The 25,749-nt window shown below is 40.9% G+C and overlaps 1 protein-coding gene and 1 pseudogene across 1 annotated transcript; both read right to left on the reverse strand.

Annotated features, from left to right (window-relative positions):
• Positions 1–1,367: 1,367 nt before the first annotated feature.
• LOC121972618 lies at positions 1,368–18,325 on the reverse strand (annotated as a pseudogene).
• A 2,968-nt stretch (positions 18,326–21,293) lies between these two features.
• LOC121972619 (benzyl alcohol O-benzoyltransferase-like) lies at positions 21,294–22,679 on the reverse strand. Its single transcript, XM_042524271.1, has one exon. It carries the CDS (start codon positions 22,677–22,679, stop codon positions 21,294–21,296), a length of 1,386 nt encoding a protein of 461 aa, XP_042380205.1.
• Positions 22,680–25,749: the final 3,070 nt, after the last annotated feature.

Consider the following 25,749-nt stretch of genomic DNA (forward strand, 5'->3'; position numbering starts at 1 on the left):
TTAATTTCATAGAATACTAGGAGGTAAATAACTAAACTCAACATTTGGAAAGAAAGATCATAAATTTTTATTAATCAAAAACTTATTTACATCAACCCAAATAATTATTAATGCAAACTCCAAACTCTAAAACACAGAGAAAGGAAAGAAATCCTAACATAAATGAAAAATTCTAAATATAATAAAAATCTAAAATATTCTAAACGGACTCAAAAATATAAAAAATATAAACAACAGAAATTATCAAAAATATCCTAAATATCAAACTCGATAAAACTAATAAAAAAAATTAAAATTATTCTTTAATTCCATATTCTTCTCCCTATGGTGTAGAAAATTCGCCATTGAATTGTTGGTCATATCATTAGAAGCGTTGTCGACATGTTGTATTCTTCTTGGTGTGAAGTCGTAGAAAGCTATTGAATTTGTTGATTTGTGCATGAATACAAGAAGCAATCTTCTAAACCTTGTTCATTCGTGCATGAATACCAAGAAATAAAAAACAAAACTCATCATTCCTAAAGGAGACTACTCCACAAGATCGCTCTGATACTAACTGATATAGCGGATAATTATTGATTCCATTGATTTAGACACGAATACTAGAAATGATCTTCTAAATCTTATTATTCAGTAGAATGTTAGGAGATAGACAACCAAACTTTGCATTTAGGAAGAAATGACACGGTCGTAAATTCTTATTAATAAAAAAAATCCTAAAATAACTAAACATGCATTTAAATAGATTCAAGATTCTAACGTTGCAAAGATGAAAATACTCTCAAAACCCTAACTCGACAAAAATAATAAAAAGATTAAAATTATTTTTTTGTTCCCATATAATTTTTCCCGTGGGAGAAAATTTATTCTCGAATTACTAGTCATATCATCATGAGAAGCATTGTTAATGTGTTCTGGTCTTTTTGGTGTGATGCAGTAGAAAGTTATTGAATCCATTGATTCGCTCTGATACCAACTAACGTAACGGATAACTATCGATTCCGTTGATTTATGCACGAATATCGAGAGCGATCTTCTAAACCTTATTAATTCAATGCCAAGAGATATGCAGCCAAATTCGAAATTTAGAAAGAAATGACACAGCCATAAATTATTATTAAATAAAAATTTTAAAAAAAACCTGAAATAACTAATCATGTGTTTAAATAGATTCAGCACTTAACATTTTAAAGATGAAAATGCCTTCACAAACAAAATAAAAAGATTAAAATTATGTTTTTTCCGCATCAGCTTCCCAAGCAATTCTTCATTTATCAAATTTTGACTATGCGCACAATATAAGAATAATTGTAATTCTTCATTTTCTTATGCAGTTGCACCCTATGCAATATCATTTAATATGGAGATCAAAGTTTAGAGACAATGTTGGTGCCCTGTGGTTGTTGCTCCTTTGCGTCGTTGCCATCGTCCTCCTCCATCAGGTTATGCATTTCTTGTGTGAACTTGCCCATGGCAAGGGCCAGTAAACACACAGGGACGACAATCCCCTCCTCCCCCTTGCTGTTATTCAAAGGTGCGTAGAAGCTTCCCACTCCGGGAATGGCTTCGACTCCACCCTTCGCTGGGCATCCGTACGCCGCCTTCCCCCACCCGAAATCAACATCCCCGAACCTCGCCCAAGTCATGTCAGAGACTAGGTACGTCCGCACCACTGTGAAGTGCGGCCTTTTGAAAAAGGAATTATGAGAGAAGAAATAAAAAGGATTATATAGAAGAAAAAAATATGGAGGAAGAGGAGAATCTCTACGTGGAAGAAGAGGAGAAATAAAATAAAACACTCAACTTGCTTCATTCATGAAAAAAAGTACATATTTATAGGCTTAATGGATAGACACTAATTGAATTATTCTATCTCTACGAAACTTCTTATTCTTATCATAATTGCCACCTCATCAATTTTATCCTATCATGAAGTCTAGTCAAACTTACCACCTCATCATTCTATCTTCACAAACTTTTATCAACAATTTTTATCTCTAAAATAAAGTTTAATTTCCAACACCCCCTCTTAAACTTAATTTTGTGACTCCAATTAGATTCCGCATCATGATGAAATCTTCAAATTTGAGTGGCTTTGTAAAGATGTTAGCAACTTGATCTTCAGTCTTCACATAGACTAGCTCCACATCTTTGTTTTTCACATGTTCGCGAATAGAATGAAACCGAACATTAATATGTTTACTTTTTTGATGATATACTGGATTCTTCCCCAATGCAATTGCCGATTTGTTGTCAATGCAAATTTGAGTTGCTTCATTTTGTTCAAATTTTATCTCCTTTAGCAAGCTTCTTAGCCATATAGCATGACTAACACATGAGGATGCCGCAATGTACTATGCTTCACAAGTGGAAAGAGTAATAATAGGTTGTGTTTTTAACATCCAAGAAAATGTCGTATCTCTAACAAAAAATGCAAAGACGGAAGTGTTTCTCCAGTCATCACAGTCTCCACCCCAATCACTATCCGAATATCCAACAAGTTGAGAATTGTTAGAGTAAGAATAAAATAATCCATGATTCAGAGTACCTTGGACATAACGAAGGATTCGCTTGGTCGCCTTCCAATGAGTCTCTTTAGGCTCCTCCATGAACCTGCTCACAAGACCGACTCCATATAATATATCCGGTCGAGTACAGGTTAGGTACCGCAAGCTTCCCACCAAGCTTTTGAAACGTGTGGGATCAACCGTCTTTCCTTCGTCACTCTTGGATAGCATTGTTCCACAGCCCACCGGTGTGTTAACTGGATTACAATCATCCATTCTAAACCTCTTGAGGGTCTCCTTTGCATATTGTTCTTGAGTCATAAATATGTCATCAACTCCTTGTTTCACCTCCAAGCTAAGAAAGTAGGACATAAGTCCCATATCGGTCATATCAAACGCTTTAGCCATAGCTTCCTTAAAAGGTTTTATCATTTGAGGTGAACTTCCTGTCACAATTAGATCATCTACATATAATGATACCAATAAGATGTTATCATTACTGCTCTTACATAAAGAGCATGCTTTATAAGGGCATTACATAAAGTCATTTTCTTTGAAGTATGCATCAATTCTTGAATTCCATGCTCTCGGTGCTTGCTTCAAGCCATAGAGAGCTTTCTTTAATTTTAACACCTTTCTTTCTTGCCTCCTCTTGATGTAGTCAGCTGGTTGTTCAACATAGACTTCTTCTTCTAAGTAACCATTAAGAAATGCCGATTTGACATCAAGCTGAAATATTTGCCACTTTAGTTGAGCGACTAAAGAGATTATCAAACTTATAGTCTCCATTCGGGCAACGAGAGCAAACACTTCTTCGTAGTCAATGTCGGCCTTTTTTTGTAGCATTTTGTCACAAGTCGCGCTTTGTACTTTTCTATTTCTCCTTGAGCATTTTTCTTCACTTTATAAACCCACTTCACACCAATGGGTTTGTGGCCATCGGGCAAAGTAGTAAGATGCCAAGTTTCATTCTTCTCAATTGCCTTCATCTCTTCATCCATGGCTTTCTTCCATTTTCTATCTTTAATAGCTTCTTCAAAAGATACAAACTCTTCATTAGCATAAAGACAAATGAGATTAAGTGGAATTGTCACCTCATATAATTCTTAAAGACTACTTGTCTTTTGTGGTGGAGGATCTTCTTCATCCAAGGGTGATGAAGAGGTAGGCGACGGTAGTAGAGTTGGTTCTTTCTCCTTCACTTGTTCTTCTTCTTGAATCAGCACCATATTAGTGCTCCAATTCCAAGCACCATCTTCTTGAAATTCAACATCCCTACTTATGATAACCATTCTGTTCACTAGATTATAGAGTTTATAAGCCTTCGATCTTGCATCATAGCCAATGAAAATGCAAGGTAAGCTTTTATCATCAAGCTTCGTTCTTCTTTGATCCAGAATGCGTGCATAAGCAATACACCCAAAAATCTTCAAATGAGATACACATGGCTTGTATCTGGTCCATGCTTCTTGAGGTGTAATTCCTTCTAGATTTCTTGTAGGAGATCTATTTAGCAAATACACCACACAGTTTACGGCTTTGGCCCAAAATTTTTTAGGCACTTCTTTCATTTTTAGCATATTTTGAACCATGTCAAGAATGGTTCGGTTCTTCCTTTCAGCAACTCCATTTTGTTGAGGGGAGTAAGGTGCGGTTAAAGGCCTCCAAATGCCATGATTTTTGCAAAATTTTTCAAATTTCTTTGAGGTGAATTCACCATCACGACCTGACCGCATTGCCTTGATAGTATAACCAGATTGATTTTCTACTAATCCTTTGAATTCCTTGAACTTCTCAAAAGTATCGTCTTTATTCATTAAAAGATAGGCCCAAGTTTTTCTGTTGAAATCATCAATAAAGGTTAGAAAATATCGACGACCTCCAAAGGAGGTCGGAGTGATTGGCCCACATATGTCTGTATGAATAAGTTCAAGAGGCTTCTTAGCTTGGTTGTGTGATTCATTTGGAAAACTTGCTCTAGGGTGTTTTCCAAGAACACACCCTTCACAAATATCATCTTGGGTATTAATATGAGGAAGACCATTCACCATTACTTTGCTTGAGAGAAACTTTAGAGCTCTGAAGTTCACATGTCCGTACCTCATGAACCATAGACATATACTATTCTTTATGCATGCACTTAAACATTTTGCAATAACATGCTTAATATCAAGAGAAAACATCCTATTTTTAGACATAGGAATATGAGCAATAAGTTTGCTTTGCTTTGTCAAATGAAGACTACCATCTTTTAGTTGCATATTAAAACATTTCTCAAGCAATTGTCCAAGACTAATAATATTAGTTTTCATGTCGGACACATAATAAATATTAGTGATGTATGTGTGAGCTCCATCTTTAAGTTTGATGAGAATCTTACCAATGCCTCTTACTTGGATTTTGGATGTGTCTCCAAACGAGACTTGCTCATTCACGGTTTCATCCAACTCGGTAAACATATCTTTACGCCCAAACATATGATTGCTTGCCCCGGAGTCTAAGTACCGCAAATTCTTGTTTGTGGAATCTCCATCCTTTCTTGCTAGCAAAACTACATTGTCATTGTCTTCTTTTGATGCATAATTAGCATTCTCTTGCACATTGTTAGAGTGGTATTTCGATGCATAATGTCCAAATTTGTTTCAAGTATAAGATCTTACATTTCTTTTGTCATATCTTTGGTCTCTACCTTGATTGTTGTCTTTAATTATTCTCAGCCTCGAGCAAAGCCCCTGCCACGACCTCTACCTAGGCCACGACCACGGAAGTTACCATGGTCACCGCCATTTTCTTGCAAACCTTCTGTCTTTGACTCTTCTTTCTGGTCAATAATGGTGATCTTGGTTTGTAGAGCCTGCTCCATAGGCTCTTTCTGTCTTCTTTGCATTCTTGCTTCATGAGATTGTAGAGAGCTTAATAGTTCTTGCACCTTCATTTCTTTCACATCTTTTGATTCTTCTATGGCCGCAACTACATAGTCATACCTTAGCTCCAACGAGCATAGAAGTTTCTCTACGACGTGACTATCTTCAATGTCATCGCCATTTCTTCTCAATTGGTTGACAATAACCAATACCCTTGTAAAGTAGTCTGATACACTTTCGGACTCTTTCATCTCCAACGATTCAAATTCTCCTCTCAGGATTTTAAGGCGAATACTTTTTGCTCTTTCATCACCTTTGTATGCTACTTGTAGGATCTCCCATTCCTTTTTAGAAGTTGTAGCTTTAGCTACTTTCTCAAAAGTAGCTTCATTAAGAGCTTTATAGATAAAGAAAAGAGCTTTCTTATCTTTTCTCTTTTGTTCCGTCATTGTCGTCTTCTGTGCCTCCGTTTGGTCGACTCCTTCTTGAGGCGCTTTATAGTCTCTTTCAACAATATCCCACAAGCCTTCGCTCTCCAGTAAGGCACTCATTTGGATACTCCAATTACCATACTTCAAATTAGCAAGACGAGGGATAGGAAGCATCGACATGGCTTTGATACCACTTTGTTGAAAAAGGAGAAGAAATAAAAAGAATTATAGAAGAAAAAAATATGGAGGAAGAGGAGAATCTGTACGTGGAAGAAGAGGAGAAATAAAATAAAACACTCAACTTGCTTCATTCATGAAAGAAAGTACATATTTATAGGCTTAATGGATAGACACCAATTGAATTATTCTATCTCTACGAAACTTCTTATTCTTATCATAATTGTCACCTCATCAAGTTTATCCTATCACGAAGTCTAGTCAAACTTGTCACCTCATCATTCTATCTTCACAAAATTTTATCAACAATTTTTATCTCTAAAATAAAGTTTAATTTCCAACACGACCTTCCGTGCAGCGCCATCAGGTCCGCCAGCGACCTCATGTACTCGTCGTTCACCGCCGACTTAGCTTTCTTTACCAGGTCCAGCGCGTACCCGATGGGGTTGCTGGACAGCTTTCCAGCCGTGGACACCGACGCCGGTAAGGCGAAGGCGTTCCCGTAGTACCCCGCTGGGAGGCATAGGCCGGATTTGTCGCGAGCGATCACGACGTAGATGATCCGGAACTCCTTCTCGGTGTTGGCTCCGATGGTGATGATGCGGCACTTCCAGAGGAAGGCGGTGAGGATCTCGAAGGTAGAGTTGTTCCGGAGGTGCTCTGGCACGCAGCGCCGGAGGGCGGCCAGCTCGGCCTTACCTAAGAAGAAGGAACGGTGCACCATGTCGTCGAATGGGACGATGGTGCCAGGGACATCTTCGTACTCACAGTGGACGCACGTGACTCGTGGAGGGCATCGCGCCTCCAATACCTCACGCGTGTAAGAAGAAGAATAGGGAGAGAGCAAGAAATAATATGAGAGAAATAACTCTATTGTTCATTGATATTTGCCCTAAGGACAATACAATATATAATGTTCAAAAAGTATTTGGTCAACTAATCAATTAATAAATAACAAAATTATTCTAAGAATAATTTTGAGAATTATTCTAATGACCATAATAGAATTATTAGAATAATGCAAATACTAATTTGATTTGATTTAGTGATTTGATCTGGTCAATTCTGGTAATTTTATTTTATCTCTTTTACCCCCCCCCCCCCCTCCCGACAAACTTAACGGGAGATCTTTGACATTAAGTTTGTTTACTAACTTGTTGAAACATTGTCTGAATAATGGCTTAGTAAAGATATCAACGATTTGATCTTCAGTAGAAATATAAGAGACGGATAACTGTTGAGTTACCACACGTTCACGAACAAAATGAAAATCAATTTCCACATGTTTTGCACGAGCATGAATAAAAGTTTGCCGTTTATTGGATCTCCGCCTCAAGAAGTTGAGGGAAGATAAAAAGAGATGGCTCTGATACCATGTAAGAAGAAGAATAGGGAGACAGCAAGAAATAACATGAGAGAAATAAATCTATTGTTCATTGATATTTGCCCTAAGGACAATACAATATATAATGTTCAAAAAGTATTTGGTCAACTACCCAATTAATAAATAACAGAATTATTCTAAGAATAATTCTAAGAATTATTCTAATAACCATAACAGAAGTATTAGAATAATCCAAATACTAATTTGATTTGATTTGGTAATTTGATCCGGTCAATTCTAGTAATTTTATTTTATCTCTTTTACCCCCCGACAAATTTAACGGGAGATCTTTGACTTTAAGTTTGCTTGCTAACTTGTTAAAACATTGTTTGGAAAATGACTTAGTAAAGATATCAGCGATTTGATTTTCAGTAGAAATATAAGAGACGGATAACTGTTGAGTTGCCACACATTCATGAACAAAATGAAAAACAATTTCTATATGTTTTGCACGAGCATGAATAAAAGTTCGTCGTTTATTGGATCTCCGCCTCAAGAAGTTGAGGGAAGATAAAAAGAGATGGCCCTGATACCATGTAAGAAGAAGAATAGGCAGAGAACAAGAAATAATATGAGAGAAATAAATCTATTGTTCATTGATATTTTCCCTAATGATAATACAATATATAATGTTCAAAAATGTTAGTTAGAGCCCTAGAGCCAATCATTTGATGATTGTATGGACTCAATGTATCATATTCTTGTATATTAATAAAGGCATTTGTTTGGTTATTATACTTATTTGTATTAGTGCCAAATAGACTAAGTATAATAGCGTCCTTGAGTAGAAGGTTCATACCTATATCAATCGATCAGTTGAATCGATAGTGAGATGATATAGGGAACACTACTCTAAATCATTCCTAGTCGAGTATTAACATTCAGGGACAATGTTAATGCAATAAGACTAGCATGTAGGTCAGCTCGATGACTTGATCTCACAAGTCATGGATATAGAGATATTAAGCTGACACATGGGTATACATTGGAGAATGTATACTGAATGACCCGCCATGAGAAAGTATCATGGATCGTTATATGAGTGTCATATACTTTCTCATGTGGCTATTAGTATGACTATTAGTCCTTAGACCTGAAGTCACCATGGATCCCTACATAAGGAGTTATGTACTTTGGTTTCGTCAAACGTCACCCGTAACAGGGTGGACTATAAAGGCGATTACTGGGTATGTAACAAATTATGCAGAGGGATGTGAGTGATGTAGATGGGATCTATCCCTCCCATATGACGGGAGCGACATCAATATTCTTGATAGAGTTAGACCACGAAGTGCATGGCCATGCCCAAATGAGTCAACATTAGATGTTGAGCTCATTTGATCGAGTGAGTCTACTTGGAGTTCAAGATTTAGATTGATTAGAGGATGACACGGTCTATGCCTCATATTGATCAATCTAGATGTCAAGGATAGAAGGACAATGTCACATATTTTGTGAGGAGTCACAATTGGTAGTCACAAGGTGATGTCGGATCTCGACATTCTTGTAACTTGGGTAGTAATGCTGTGTTGCTAGATACCGCTCATTACTTATGCTCCTAAATGGGTTTAGGGCATTGCCAACGTTACAAGAACCTATAGGGTCACACATTAAGGACAATTAGATGGAGATTTGGTTCATATGATGAACCAAGAGGATTAGATTCATTTAATGAATCATATTGGATTAAGAGTAATCCAAATTGGGCTAATTGAGTTGGACTCAAGTTGATTCATGTATTCAATGAGTCTAATTTAGATTATGACTCATTAAATCAACTTAATTTAATGAATTAGATTCATTATATTAAGTTGGCTTGAATCATATGGTTGGATTAGATCAACCATGAGAGAGATTTGATCAAGTTTGACTTGATTTGAGAGGAAGAGAAAAAGTCATGTTTGACTTGACTTTTTGTCACATCACTAGTGAGTTGGCAAGATGTGGACCAATAGGATTGCTCCACATCATCAATGTGTGCCACCTCATGGAGGTTACAAGCCTCCATAGCATTTAATGTGGCCGGCCCACATTAAATGACGAGGTTACACTTGTTGCCATGTCATTTAGTGAGGTGGCAAGATGTGGACCAATAGTGTTGATCCACATCATCCTAGAGTGCCACCTCATGGGGGTTACAACTCTTAATGGTCTCCACATTAATTGGAATTAATGTGGGAGTTACACTAGATGAGAGTGGCCGGCCACTTTGGGTTTTGAATGAGAATTCATTTTCATTCAAGTGGTGTATCTTCTTCTTCCTTGGGTGCTCTCTCTTCTCCCTCTCCTCCTTCCTTGGCCGAACCACATAGGTGCTAGCACACCTTGGTTTTTGGTCACCTCCATCTAGTGTGTCCGTGTGGATACTTCTAGAGGACTGTACGCTTGACGGTCTTGAGATCTGACACCATTTGGACGAGCGGGATTCGCGTGGGGCGCGCATCAAGGGTAATGATCTTAACTTTAGTGTAGATCTAAAGGTTTTACAAACTCGTACAAGAAAAGGTTTTTTGAAAAGTTTTGTTTACGAATCTTTGCATGAGATCCATGGCTTTGGGTGACTCGGGGTTTCCGCGACGCGAAAAAGCGGTTTTCGCGGCCCAACGAACCCAACAGTGGTATCAGAGCCACGTGCAAAGACTTGTACGAGTTCGTTTGTATTTTTATGAAAAATATACCTTCTGTTATTTTCTGTAAAAATTGAGTTTTTAGAGTTTTTATGAGTAATTTTTCCGTAGAAGCGAAGCACAAGTGTCTCGGCACTTGTAGGCTTCGGCTACCGGAAAGTTTTCTTTTAAACGGCTTCGTTTTGTCCCAAATCCGTTTGGGACAGCGGGGTCGGGTGCCATTAGATCGCAAAGGAGCAACTCACGATGGTTAGATCGTGGGTAGGGGCATTTTCCCTAATCCCGCAAGGGAATTTGCTCCGCGATTGCACCCGAAATCGCTAAAAACGAACCCGCCGGGAAGATTTTTCCGAAACGGCAATGTCTCGACCCAAATAGTTTTGGGACAGCGGGTTTAGGCGCTGTTGGATCGCAAAGGAACCCTCGCGATGGTTAAATCGCGGGTAGGGGCGCTGCCCCTGGGCCCCGCAAGGGGATCCGTTCCGCGATTGCGTCCTGAACCGCTAAACGGGACCGCCGGGAAATTTTACTTATAAAAATTGTAAAAATTATTTTTAAAATTATTGAAAAATTATGAAAAAATATATAATTTTGAATTCTATATTAAATTTGTGATAGTCATGGCCCTAAGACCCAATTTGATTGGACAATGTGTTGTAATTCATAATACGGCCTGCATGCCGTTATGTGATGTGCGTGCTTGTAATTTTATTTTATTTTCGCGACCTGCGTGTCGTGCCTCTCTCTTATATTCTGGTTGTAAATTAGATTTAGACTCGAATATAACTCGAGTTTCAAATTGTAATGTACAAATTAGAGCGGTGGAGGGTCCACACGAGACGGAGTTCCGAGGCGGGCACGAGCAACACAAGGTGGTCAAAAGGAGGAGCTTGGAGAAGTTGTTGACCCTAGGTTGACCATTCGATCTTCTCATTGGCTTGAGAAGATCGTAGTAGGGCCATGACTAAATCACAAATAAATTAATTAGTTAATTGCTTATGTATATGATGCATGTTTAATAAGTAATTAATTAATTAGTGCCTTACGATTAGATTAGATCAAAGTCGTGCACATGATGCACCCTTGTGATTAGATTAGATCTAAGTCGTGCACAAGATGCATCCTTTTTCGATTAGATTAGATCTAGATCGAACCAACTCTAAATGCCTAACCGTGCCGTGATACCTATTACTACCTCGATCACATGTATTGTTGAATCTACCAAAGCAGAGCAATACATATTATCTTGGTAGGGTACGGAGGGACAATCTTGGTCCCGCCTATCAACGCATGGGTGAATACAAACTCAATTAGATTGAGTATTCCTAGTTACTCGGTTGGATCGAGTCAACTATAGGCATTATTCCAACGATTGGAAAAGATAGGTCAAAATCACATCTATATTAATTCTCGGGCGTATTAGCCAAAGCTAACTCGAGTTTTAATATAAATACGGATATTGATTCTATAAACAAGAGTTGCATAGAGATGTAATTGGTAATCGTTACCTACCGATCATACTGAGCCTTGGGCGTATTAGCCAAAGCTAACTCAAGGGTTAGTATGATGTGGATCTTGTCCCACAAGAATTATAGAATTCAGTGGGAGCATCATTTAATTAAAGGCCTAATTAAAATGATTTTAAAGAATATGATATTTATTTCTGCAAATTTTCTGTTGTAGATAACCATGACGTCGAACATGAATTCCTTCTCCCTGCGATCTGTCCTTGAGAAGGACAAGCTCAACGGAGCGAATTTCCTGGACTGGTACAGGAACTTGAGAATAGTTCTCACCCAGGAACGTAAACTGTACGTTCTGGAGCAGCCCATTCCGGAGGCTCCTCTTGCTAATGCCCCACGAGCGGACAAAGATGCTTACAAGAAGCATCAAGACGACGCATTAGATGTGTCCTGTCTAATGCTCGCGACCATGAACTCTGAGCTTCAGAAGCAACACGAGTTGATGGGCGCTTACGATATGGTTGAGCATCTTCGCCAACTATATCAGGGACAAGCGAGGCATGAGAGATTTGAGATCTCTAAGGCACTGTTTCAGTGCAAGATGTTAGACGGGGCTCCTATAGGTCCTTATGTACTCAAGATGATTGGGTACATAGAGAACCTACAAAGACTGGGGTTCCCACTTGGCCAAGAGCTGGCCACTGAGTTGATCTTGCAGTCCTTGCCGGATAGCTATAGTCAATTCGTTCTCAACTACAACATGAACGAGATTGACAAGCCACTGCCCAAGTTACTTAGTATGTTACGAACTGTTGAGATTAACCTTAAGAAGGTTAAGCCCATTCTGATGGTCCAGAAGCACAAGGGCAAGGGCAAGCCCAAAGGTAAGGGAAAGTCCCAAACCAAGGGCAAAGGCAAGGCACTGAAGCCTAAAGGAGGGGTCACCAAGGATGCTACCTGCTTCCACTGCGGTCAGACCGGGCACTGGAAGAGGAACTGCAAGGTATACTTGGAGGATCTTAAGAAGAAACGAAGTGAGACTTCCACTTCAGGTATATATGTTTTAGAAGTCAATCTATCTATTTCTACATCTTGGGTATTAGATACTGGATGTGCTTCTCACATTTGTATTGATGTGCAGGCGCTGAGAAATAGCAGGACATTGACAAAGGGCGAGGTGGACCTACGAGTAGGCAATGGAGCACGGGTTGCTGCTGTTGCTGTAGGGATTTACTTTCTATCTCTGCCCTCTGGGCTTGTACTAGAGTTAGTCGATTGTTGTTATGTGCCTGCATTAACTAAGAACATAGTTTCAGTTTCTTGTTTAGACAAGAAAGGATACTCTTTTATAATAAAAGACAAATGTTGTTCTGTTTATTTAAAAGATATGTTCTATTGTAGTGCATCTCTGATAAACGGACTCTATATTCTAGACCTTGAGAGCCCTATCTATAACATTAGTACCAAGAGGTTCAAATCGAACGATATGAACCACACCTATCTCTGGCACTGTCGCTTAGGTCATATAAATGACAAGCGCTTATCCCAGCTCCATAAGGATGGTTTGCTGGACTCATTTGATTTTGAATCATATGAGATATGCGAGTCATGCCTACGAGGCAAGATGACCAAGACTCCCTTTAGTGGGCACAGCGAGAGAGCGACTGATTTGTTAGGACTCATACATAGTGATGTATGTGGCCCTTTCAATGTCGCTGCTAGAGGCGGTTATAGATACTTCATCACATTTACTGATGACTTCAGTAGATACGGTTATGTGTACCTGATGACACATAAATCTGAATCCTTTGAAAAGTTCAAAGAATTCAAGAATGAAGTACAGAACCAGCTTGGCAAGAGTATTAAAATACTTCGATCAGATCGAGGTGGTGAATACTTAAGCCATGAGTTTCGTGACTATCTAGCTGAGTGTAGGGTCCTATCCCAACTCACTCCTCCTGGAACACCACAGTGGAATGGTGTGTCCGAAAGGAGGAATCGTACCTTATTAGATATGGTACGGTCTATGATGAGTCATACAGATCTTCCGACATATCTATGGGGATATGCTCTAGACACGGCAGCTTTCACTCTCAACCGAGTTCCATCCAAGGCCGTGATAAAGACACCATATAGGATATGGACTGGGAGAGATGCCCAGGTGTCTTTCATGAGGATTTGGGGTTGTGAGGCTTACGTACGACGTCAAGTCTCAGACAAATTAGGACCCAAATCCGACAAGTGCTATTTCATCGGATATCCCAAGGAAACTAAGGGATATTACTTCTACATTCCCAGTCAGCACAAGGTAGTTGTGGCAAAGACTGAGGTCTTTTTAGAAAGGGATTTTGTTTCTAGAAAGACTAGTGGGAGCACGTTCGATCTTGAAGAAGTTCAAGATGCGAACAATAGCACTGATGCCTCGATGGAAGTTGAACTGGAACCACAAAGTGTTGTGGATGATATTATTCCACAAGGAGTTGAGGAACAACAACCAGTTCAAGTAGGCATACCTCTTCGCAGGTCTGATAGGGTACGTCGTCAGCCTGAGAGATACTCATTTCTCTTGTCTGACCATGATGACATTGTGTTCATAGAGGATGAGCCCACCATCTATCAGAAAGCTGTGATGAGACCAGATTCCGAGAAATGGCTAGAGGACATTCTCGGAGCTGGAATCTTCGATTCGATGATGCGATCAAACAGTTTGGTTTCATCAAGAACGAAGATGAGCCTTGTGTCTACAAGAAGGTTGTAGAAAACATAGTTGTCTTCCTCATATTGTATGTGGATGACATACTACTCATTGGGAAGGACATCCCTATGCTTCAGTCTGTCAAGACCTGGCTAGGGAGTTGCTTCTCAATGAAGGACTTAGGTGAGGCATCCCACATTCTTGGGATACAGATCTATAGAGATAGATCTAAGAGATTGCTTGGCCTAAGTCAAGAGTACATACATTGATGAGGTACTCCTACGGTTTGCCATGCAGAACTCCAAGAAGGGATTTCTGCCGATGTCACATGGCGTGAGTCTTTCGAAGACTCAAGGTCCCTCTTCTAGAGAGGAGAGAGACCGCATGGATCAGATCCTTTATGCCTCAGCCATAGGATCGATCATGTACGTCATGCTATGTACTCGACCTGATGTCTCGTATGCTTTGAGCATGACGAGCAGATACCAGTCAGATCTAGGTGAAAGTCACTGGATAGCGGTCAAGAATATTCTTAAGTACTTAAGAAGGACTAAAGAATATTTCTTGATATATGGAGGCAATGATAAGCAAGCTGTAAAGGGTTACAGTGATGCTAGCTTCCAGACCGATCAGGATGATTAAAGATCACAGTCGAGGTTCGTGTTTTACTTGAATGGTAGTGCTATAAGCTGGCAGAGTTCACAGCAGTTCTACAACGTTTCCATCTCATTCGAGAGATTATCGATAGAGGAGATGTGAAGATTTGCAGAGTACCTACAGAGGCTAACATCGCAGATCCCTTGACCAAGGCTTTGGCACAGAGAAAGTATGATGGTCACACTAGGTCATTAGGCCTTAGAGCTTATACTGATTGGCACTAGTGCTAGTGGGAGATTGTTAGTTAGAGCCCTAGAGTCAATCATTTGATGATTGTATGGACTCAATGTATCATATTCTTGTATATTAATAAAGGCATTTGTTTGGTTATTATACTTATTTGTATTAGTGCCAAATAGACTAAGTATAATAGCGTCCTTGAGTAGAAGGTTCATACCTATATCAATCGATCAGTTGAATCGATAGTGAGATGATATAGGGAACACTACTCTAAATCATTCCTAGTCGAGTATTAACATTCAGGGACAATGTTAATGCAATAAGACTAGCATGTAGGTCAGCTCGATGACTTGATCTCACAAGTCATGGATATAGAGATATTAAGCTGACACATGGGTATACATTGGAGAATGTATACTGAATGACCCGCCATGAGAAAGTATCATGGATCGTTATATGAGTGTCATATACTTTCTCATGTGGCTATTAGTATGACTATTAGTCCTTAGACCTGAAGTCACCATGGATCCCTACATAAGGAGTTATGTACTTTGGTTTCGTCAAACGTCACCCGTAACAGGGTGGACTATAAAGGCGATTACTGGGTATGTAACAAATTATGCAGAGGGATGTGAGTGATGTAGATAGGATCTATCCCTCCCATATGACGGGAGCGACATCAATATTCTTGATAGAGTTAGACCACGAAGTGCATGACCATGCCCAAATGAGTCAACATTAGATGTTGAGCTCATTTGATCGAGTGAGTCTACTTGGAGTTCAAGATTTAGATTGATTAGAGGATGACACGGTCTATGCCTCATATTGATCAATCTAGATGTCAAGGATAGAAGGACAATGTCACATATTTTGTGAGGAGTCACAATTGGTAGTCACAAGGTGATGTCGGATCTCGACATTCTTGTAACTTGGGTAGTAATGATGTGTTGCTAGATACCGCTCATTACTTATGCTCCTAAATGGGTTTAGGGCATTGCCAACGTTACAAGAACCTATAGGGTCACACACTAAGGACAATTAGATGGAGATTAGGTTCATATGATGAACCAAGAGGATTAGATTCATTTGATGAATCATATTGGATTAAGAGTAATCCAAATTGGGCTAATTGAGTTGGACTCAAGTTGATTCATGTGTTAAATGAGTCTAATTTAGATTTTGACTCATTGAATCAATTTAATTTAATGAATTAGATTCATTATATTAAGTTGGCTTGAATCATATGGTTGGATTAGATCAACCATGAGAGAGATTTGATCAAGTTTGACTTGATTTGAGAGGAAGAGAAAAAGTCATGTTTGACTTGACTTTTTGCCACATCACTAGTGAGTTGGCAAGATGTGGACCAATAGGATTGCTCCACATCATCAATGTGTGCCACCTCATGGAGGTTACAAGCCTCCATAGCATTTAATGTGGCCGGCCCACATTAAATGAGGAGGTTACACTTGTTGCCATGTCATTTAGTGAGGTGGCAAGATGTGGACCAATAGTGTTGATCCACATCATCCTAGAGTGCCACCTCATGGGGGTTACAACTCTTAATGGTCTCCACATTAATTGGAATTAATGTGGGAGTTACACTAGATGAGAGTGGCCGGCCACTTTGGGTTTGAATGAGAATTCATTTTCATTCAAGTGGTGTATCTTCTTCTTCCTTGGGTGCTCTCTCTTCTCCCTCTCCTCCTTCCTTGGCCGAACCACATAGGTGCTAGCACACCTTGGTTTTTGGTCACCTCCATCTGTGTGTCCGTGTGGATACTTCTAGAGGACCGTACGCTTGACGGTCTTGAGATCCGACACCATTTGGACGAGCGGGATTCGCGTGGGGCGCGCATCAAGGGTAATGATCTTAACTTTAGTGTAGATCTAAAGGTTTTACAAACTCGTACAAGAAAAGGTTTTTCGAAAAGTTTTGTTTATGAATCTTTGCACGAGATCCATGGCTTTGGGTGACTCGGGGTTTCCGCGACGCGAAAAAGCGGTTTTCGCGGCCCGACGAACCCAACAAAAAAGTATTTGGTCAACTGACCAATTAATAAATAAGAGAATTATTCAAAGAATAATTCTGAGAATTATTCAAATAATCATAACAAAATTATTAAAATAATCCAAATACTAATTTGATTTGATTTGGTGATTTGATCCGGTCAAGTTTAGTAATTTTATTTTATCTCTTTTACCCTCCGACAAACTTAATGGGAGATCTTTGACGTTAAGTTTGCTTGCTAACTAGTTGAAACGTTGTCTGTATAATGGCTTAGTAAAGATATCAGCGATTTGATCTTCAGTTGAAATATAAGAGACGGATAACTACTGAGTTGCCACACGTTCACGAACAAAATGAAAATCAATTTCCACATGTTTTATACGAGCATGAATAAAAGTTTGTCATTTATTGGATCTCCGCCTCAAAAAGTTGAGGGAAGATAAAAAGAGATGACTCTGATACCATGAAAGAAGAAGAATAGGGAGAGAGCAAGAAATAATATGAGAGAAATAAATCTATTGTTCATTGATATTTGCTCTAAGGACAATACAATATAATGTTCAACAAATATTTGGTCAACTGACCAATTAATAAATAACAGAATTATTCTAAGAATAATTCTCAGAATTATTCTAATAATCATAATAGAATTATTAGAATAATCCAAATACTAATTTGATTTGATTTGGTGATTTGATCCGGTCAATTCTGGTAATTTTATTTTATCTCTTTTAACGCGACCAGACCGGAGACAAGGAAGGGGCAGCTGCCCCTCGAGCCAGCTCTGCCATCGCGTTCATGAACTGGACGAGGCCAGAAGCATCAGACATGGCGTGGTTAAGGCGGAGCACGAAGGCGAAGCCACCGCACAGCAACCGTGTCACCTGAATCAACAGCAACGGGGCAATGGAGGACGCCATTCGATCTAGGGACGTTCCAGAGGAGCTTCTCCAAACAGGGGAACGACGGCTGCAAGGCGTCACCGAACTGATCAAGACGGACGTCAGCGTCGGCCTCGATGAACAGCATGCCCTCACCGGTGCACTCCACCACCAGCTTCCTTCCCTCCGTCTCCCTGATCCGGCCAGCGAAGGGGTAGTAGAAGACGAGAGCCCTGGCCAAGGCTTCCCGAATCACTTTGTAGGGGTCTTGTCCTACCAAGGAAGGGTTGTCGTGGTAGAATTGGATGATCAGAACGTGGAAGCGCATCCCATCCTGGTCGTCCACGTCGGAGAGGCGCTTGAACTCGCTAGGGGTGGCCTCTGCAGGAGCCACCAGAACGGCCTCTCGCCGGCAAATGGTGAAGGTGAGGGAGGAGGAGGATGCCATGGCATTAGAAAAGTTACTCTGGTCTATATTTGACCTTTGAAACAAGAATGCACGGTATTTATAATATCAATTGGTAAAAAAATATGGATGGAAATGAATTTCAATCAATTAAAATTTATTATATTTAGCACATAATTACATGAATCAATTAGGAAAAATAATATTTCTAATTCTATTATATTATTATGTTTATAATTATTATGATTATATACTTTATTTAATTTTTTATTATTATTTTAGATAATTTATATAAATAAACCTATTGACTTTAATAATAAGATGATTTAAAAATTTTATGTTATTTCTTTTCTCTACTTATTATTTTCATTCGTAATTATTCTTTTGTTTTAAGTGTTGCTTTCTTCTGTCTTTTTTATCCTCTCCTTTATCACGAACAATACCAGCTATTATTTTTCTCTTCTTCTAATTTTTTTTTCTTCTCTCATAATCTCTCATTCCTTCCTCATTTCTTCTATCCAACGACCACGTAAGTCTGTCTTCCTCTTTTCCATTCGTTTATTAAATTTTGACCGTACAATATAAGAATAATTATAATTCTTCGTTTTTTTTAAGAAATATCACTCGGAGTGTTTGATTTAGAGGAATAGGAATAAGAAATGGAAATGAGAATGTGAATCATTGATTATCATTGTTAATTTTGGATTATAGGAATAAGAATACAAATAAGGGAATGAATTCTTGAAATTGGGTAATAACTCATTCTCATGTACTTCTCCTTCAATTAATCATTATCCTATTTTCATCAATCAAAATATTCCCTTATTCCAAAAATACCTTTGACCTAAAACTAAATTTTTCTCCCTTAATATCAAATATCAAAATATATTTATTTATTTTTTCTTTCATATCACTTCTCTCCTTGTTCTCTCTCATCATATTTTCTCTCTCATCATTTTATTATACACTTTCTCTCTCCTTAATCTCTCCTATCACACTCTCTTTCCTCTTTTTTTCTCATTACATTTTCTCTTTCCTTAATCTCTTCCATCGCACTCTCTTCCTTCTTTTTTTCTCATCATTCTCTCTCTCTCCCATCGTATTTTCTCTCTCCTCAATCTCTCCCATCACACTCTTTTTTTTTTCTCATAACACTTTCTCTCTTCTCAATCTCTCTTGTCACATTCTCTCCTTTTTTCTCCTCAACATACTTTCTATCTCATCATACAATCTCTCTCATCATGCTCACAGTTCTTTTTTTTTCTCATCATACTTTCTCTCTCATCATACTTTCTCTCTCACCATACTTTCTCTCTCCTCAATGTCTCTCATCATACTCTCTCTCCTCATTTTTTTCTCATTACATTTTCTCTCTCTTCATCCTCTTCCATCATACTTTTTCTCACATCATATTTTCTCTCTCATCTTCTCTCATCATGCTCTCTTCTATCACACTCTCTTATCACATTTTCTCTCTCTTCATTCTTTCTCATCACACTTTCTCTCTCATCATACATTCTCTCTCATCATTCTCTTTTATCATATTTTTCTCTCATATTCATCTTTCTCTCACATCTAATTTTTTCTCTTATTTTCCTTTAAGGGTAAAAAAGAAAATTTTGATTTATTCTGATAGAAAATATACAACTAACCAAACATTACTTTTAAGTGTAATATCTATATATGCTCATACTCATTCTCATTCTACAATACAATGATTTCCATTCCGATTCTTATTCCTAGAAAAAAACCAAATACCCCCATCAATCTCAAGAATCCTCCGTTGGAAAGGGATATTGGGAGAAATAAATTGTTAGGGTGTGTTTGGTTGAAAGGTATCCTTGATAATCTTGGTTATCCATCCAAGGTTATCAATGAAAATCCTATTTGGTTTAGGTAATCAATGATTTTCGAGTAATGTTTCATGCCCGACATGTCAGCAAAAGGGTCATGCAACCTGGAATCGGAAAACCTCATAAAACTAACGTTTTTCTTAATTCCGGGGTTAACGAATTTTTTTTACCAAAAATATCCTCCGATAAAAAAAATGTGAAAAAAGAGAAAAAAAGTAAAAAAAATATTTAAAAAATGTAAAAAAATTAACAAAAAATGTTAAAAAATGAATATTTTTTTTAAAAAATAAAATTTTAAATTTTAAATTAAAAAATAAACAATTTAAAATTTTAAAAATTTAAAAATTTAAAAAATTAAGAATTAAAAAAAATTAAAAATTAAAAATTTTAAAAAATATAGATTTTTTTTAAAAATAAATAAATAAAAATAAAATTAAAAAAAAGTAAAAAAAATAAAAAATTAAAAAAATAAAAAAATAAAAAAATAAAAATGTTAAAAAAATAAAAATATAAAAACATTAAAAAAAATTTAAAAAAAACACATAAAAACGTAAACAGATATACAGGAAAAAGAAAAGTAAAAAAAATATTAAAAAATTAAATAATAATAATAATAATAATAATAATAATAATAATAATATTATTATTATTATTATTATTATTATTATTATTATGTATAGTTTGTTTTGTAATTTAGGATAATACAGTAAAATATTAAACTAGAGTATTCATTAAAACCTTCAAACAAACAAGTTTTTGTTGCGCCAAACAACATTTGATTATGTTTTATTCCCCATAATCTTGGTTATGCTATTACTTGATAATCACGTAATCAAAATTATATATGATTGATTATGCTATTGCTTGATAATCACATAATCAAAATTATATATGATAACTTACCAAAAGCACCCTTAAATAACAAAGTAACGAGCTTAAACTTTATTTTTATTGGTGAGTTCAAAGATTACATATTAATATCATTTAATATGGAAATCAAATTTTAGACTTTAGAGACAATGTTGGCGCCCCGCCCTGCGACTGTTGCTCCGTTGCGTCCTTATCGTCGACCTCCTCCATCAGGTTGTGCACTTCTTGTGTGAACTTCTGTGCACCTCTTTCCACTACTGCACACTAACTTCTCCGGCTATGGTGATTTACCTCCTTCGTGAAGACCTTGAGCGTGGTATGACGGGAGCGCTGGGGCGAGCGATATCGCCTTTTTTTTTTGCCACTTGCCACTTCTTGTGTGAACTTGTCCATGGCAGGGGCCAGTAAACATGGACAGGGGCCAGTAAACACACTGGGACGACGATTCCCTCCTCACCCTTGCTATTTTTCATAGATACGTAGAAGCTTGACAATCCAGGAATGGCTCCGACTCCGCCCTTCGCTGGGCCTCCGTACGCCGCTTTCCCCCACCCGAAATCAACGTCTCTGAACCCTAACCGAGTCACGTCGGAGACCACGTACGACCGCACCACCGTGAAGTGCGGCCGCCCGCGGAACGCCATCAAGTCCGCCAGCGACCTCATGTACTCGTCGCTCACCGCCGACTTGGCTTTCTTTACCAGGTCCAGCGCGTACCCGATGGGGTTGCTGGACAGCTTTCCAGCCGTGGACACCGCCGCCGGCAAAGCGAAGGCGTTCCTGTAGTACCCTGCAGGGAGGCCGAGGCCGGATTTGCCTCGAGCGTTCACGACAAAGATGATCCGGACCTCCTCCTCGGCGTTGGCTCCGATGGCGACGGTGCGGCACTTCCAGATGAAGGCAGTGAGGATCTCGAAGGTGGAGCTGTTCCGGAGGTGCTCCGGAACGCGGCACCGGAGGGCGGCCACCTCGGCCTTGCCGAAGAAGAAGGAACGGTGTACCATGTCGTCGAATGAGACGATGGTGCCGGGGACGTCTTCATACTCTCGGTGGACGCAGGTGACTCGGGGAGGGTGTCGCGCCTCCAATAGCTCACGCGACCAGACCGGAGCTAAGGAAGGGCTGGCCGCCCCTCGAACCAGCTCCGCCACGGCGTTCATGAACTGAACGCTGCCGGAACCGTCGGACATGGTGTGGCTGTGGCGGAGCGCGAAGACGAAGCCGCCGCACAGCAACCGCGTCACCTGAATCAACAGCAACGGGCAATGGAGGACGCCATCCGATCCAGGGACGTTCCAGAGGAGCTTCTCCAAACAGGGGAACGGCTGCTGCAGGGCATCGCCGAACTGATCGAGACGGACGTCAGCGTCAGCCTCGATGAACAGCACGCCCTCCCCGGTGCACTCCACCACCAGCTTCCTTCCCTCCGTCTCCCTGATCCGGCCGGCGAAGGGGTAGTAGAAGACGAGAGCCCCGGCCAAGGCTTCCCGGATCACCATGCAAGGGTCTTGCCCTGCCATGGAAGGGTGGTCGTGGTAGAATTGGATGACCGGGACGTGGAGGTCGTGCACGTCGGAGAGGCGCTTGAACTCGCGAGGGGTGGCCTCTGCAGGCGCCACCAGAACGGCCTCTCGCCGGCGAACGGTGAAGGTGAGAGAGGAGGAGGATGCCATGGCAGTAGAAACAAGTTACTCTGCTCTATGATCTGGCCTTTGAAACAAGAATTAATGCTCTGTATTTATAATATTATCAATTGGCCAAAAAAGGTGATGATACGCTCACCCCTTCATGCCTGCGGTATCTGGGAGTGATTTTATCTGGGATTATTTCTTCGGAGAATCGAGCCCTGCTTTCACGTTATAATTTAACAAATCCAAATTCGATTATTCGTGAGGATATTTATAATATTATCAAGCGCAATGGCGGTTGAAAGTTATATTCAATGAACAATTCTCAGTTGGTACTGGTAGGGATGATACTTTCATCCAAATTTAATGGAGAATTTGATATTCGATTTGAATGCAGAAGAATGAGACTATCAATACATGATACATGATTAAATAATATATCATAATCTCCCTCACTAATGGTTAGTAGTTGATACGGTTGATCATGGAGGGCCCAAGAGGAAAGGGTTAGAAAAGTCAAGACCATATGGTGGTCAAAAGTCGGGAGGACGTGGTGGTCAATAGTCAAGGTGATGTGGCAGTCAATGGTTAGGCTGACGGGGCGGTTAAAGGCGAGTAGGTGCGATAGTCAGAAGTCAGGCAGGCTGATCGATCAAGGGGGCAAAATAGTCGGAAGGCGAGGGAAGACATCAGGCGGCACACAGGCTGACGGGTCGGAAGCGGCAGAGCTGATCGGAAGCAGCCCGAGCTACAGACCTGCGGTTGAGGGCCAGGAAGTACAAAGCGCAGGATGCAAGTCGGGATCGGCAGAGCTAAGCAGAGGCCAAGAACTGGAAGTATAGGCCGACGGGTCGGAAGCGGCAGAGCTGATTGGAAGCAGCCCGAGCTACAGACCTGCGGTTGAGGGCCAGGAAGTATAAAGCGCTAGGCGCAGGTTGAAGATCAGCGTAGATGTGTTTAGACAGTTGGGGCTGCAGATCTGCGAGTTGGAGGCCCGGAAATGCAAACCACGGGTGCAGGCCGGGGCAGGTCACAGTGGATCGGAGGAGCTGTGTAGCACGGGTGCGGAGAACCTCAACGGTCCGTCAAGGAGAATCATTACATATCAACGACGCGGGCGAAGGTGGAGGTCCCTAAGACGAAAAGATGCCCTCATAACCAGTAGAAGCCTACCAGCTGTCCCCCACTACAGGACAAAATCATGTACGAAGGCAGAGGTTCCTAAACGGAAAGATGCTTGCGCGACAAATAGCACGCAGCACGACAGGTGTCCAGAACTAGGCGACAAAGCCCAGCGGCTAACGTTTTTTCTGACAGGATGGCAGGCTCCAGAAGGGGGGGGGGCATAAAAGGCGAGAAATTCCTCGTATGCAGGTACGTGCACACACTCTCTCGTCACTTTTTTCCACAACTGTCTTTCCTTCTGCTTCTCTCTGTTCTTTCTGGGGAAAAAGGACCTGACTTGAGCGTCGGAGGGCCTGATCCGGGGACTTTTTCCCTGGGTTTCGGTCTCTAACGTGAAAGGGGAGATCGTCTGAGTGTGCGCAGGGTCCTGCAGCAGCGTCAGCCACCCGTGGGAGTCGAATCATCTTCTACGACCTTCCGTCAACCATCGGGACACCTCGACCGACCTCCGTCCGACTCAGCCTCCGGACGGGATCAAATTTGGCGCCGTCTGTGGGAACACAACAGCCTGATCCGGAGCGTGAAGATGGAGGACTCGGGCCGTAGCTCTAGCAGGAGGATCAACGTAACCATGACCGCGGGGGAGTACGAGCTCTTCAAGGAAGTTAGAAGGCAAGCCGCCTCTGAAAAGCAAGGAACAGTTTCGCGACCTCGCTTGGCGCCCGAAGCGTCTAAGGAACCAGCTCCTGCCTCCGACAGGGGCTCAAAGAGGAAGCAGCAGGAAGAACTCCCTCGTACTTCATTCCGGGAGCCCCGCCGCAACTATCATCGAGCCGAACCCCGTGCGCACAGCCCGAAGAAGGAGGAACCGCCGACATCAGTGGCGGAAAGCTCTTTACACCCACCTCGGGATTCAGGGAAGGGAAAAGCTATAATCCCTGCTGGAGATCTACTTGAAGATCCGGATGACAAGGTACCATTCTCGGCGCATATCCATCAATCCAAAAGTGGTTCGATGGATTACCTCCAGAGTCCATCAATCGCTTCGTGGATTTCAAAACGGCCTTCCTACGCGCTTCGCCAGTAGTCGTAAGTATCAAAAAACCGACCACTGTCTTTTTGCTCTCAAGCAGGATTCGACCGATCCCTTGCGGAACTACATCAACCGGTTCAGTCAGGTGGCCAATGACGTCCCCTCCGCCACCTCAGAAATATTGATGAGCGCCTTCTCCCATGGATTGCGAGAGGGGGAATTCTTCAGGGACCTCATCAAAAACTCTGCCCGAAGCTTTGACGATATGGTGGAGAAAGCTTCTTGCTACATCAAGATGGAAGAAGCACAGGCTGCTAGGCGGAAAGCTGAGAAGACGGTTGCTCCAGGTAACCGACCTGAAAGAAGAGCACCACAGCCAGCCCAGCCCTTCCCGCGTGTTCAACCCAGGCCTGCCCCCCAGCCCGCTCAGGGAGTCAGACCAGCTCCGCGAATCGTAGCCGTACATGCGCCCAGGCCCGGCCCAAGGGGGGCGTCATATTGCACATACCATCGATCCAGGACGCATGATCTTGGTAACTGCTTCCAATTCGCCCGTGACTCCAGGCGAGCTGCGGAGCAGGGCTTGCCTCCCCCTGTGTTGGCGCCCCAAATACAGAGAATGGAGGAAGAACGGGCTGCAGCTGGGCGCGCTCGGCAGACCCGACCTGACCTAGCCGGCCCATCTAATCAGGCTGGCCTCGGAGAAGATCGAGGAGATGCCGGAGAACTGGAGAACCGGGGCAACGCTGCCGTGCGAGAGATCGGTATGATATCAGGAGGACCCACTGACGGAGACTCAGGCCGAACCCGTAAGTCACACGTTCGGCGGCTGTACGTGGGAGCCGTGGGATGCAGAAACGAGCAGGCCTCCGACCCTGTTATTAGCTTTGGGCCTCAAGACCTGGAGGGTCTGGAACTGCCCCACGACGACGCCCTCATAATCAAGGCCGTTATTGC

The sequence above is a fragment of the Zingiber officinale genome, chromosome 4A, assembly GCF_018446385.1.
Source record: "Zingiber officinale cultivar Zhangliang chromosome 4A, Zo_v1.1, whole genome shotgun sequence".
NCBI classification, from domain to species: Eukaryota; Viridiplantae; Streptophyta; class Magnoliopsida; order Zingiberales; family Zingiberaceae; genus Zingiber; species Zingiber officinale.

Coding starts and splice junctions, on each gene's coding strand:
- LOC121972619 (XM_042524271.1), bottom strand. CDS start 22,679: ATGGCATCCTCCTCCTCTCTCACCTTCACCGTTCGCCGGCGAGAGGCC.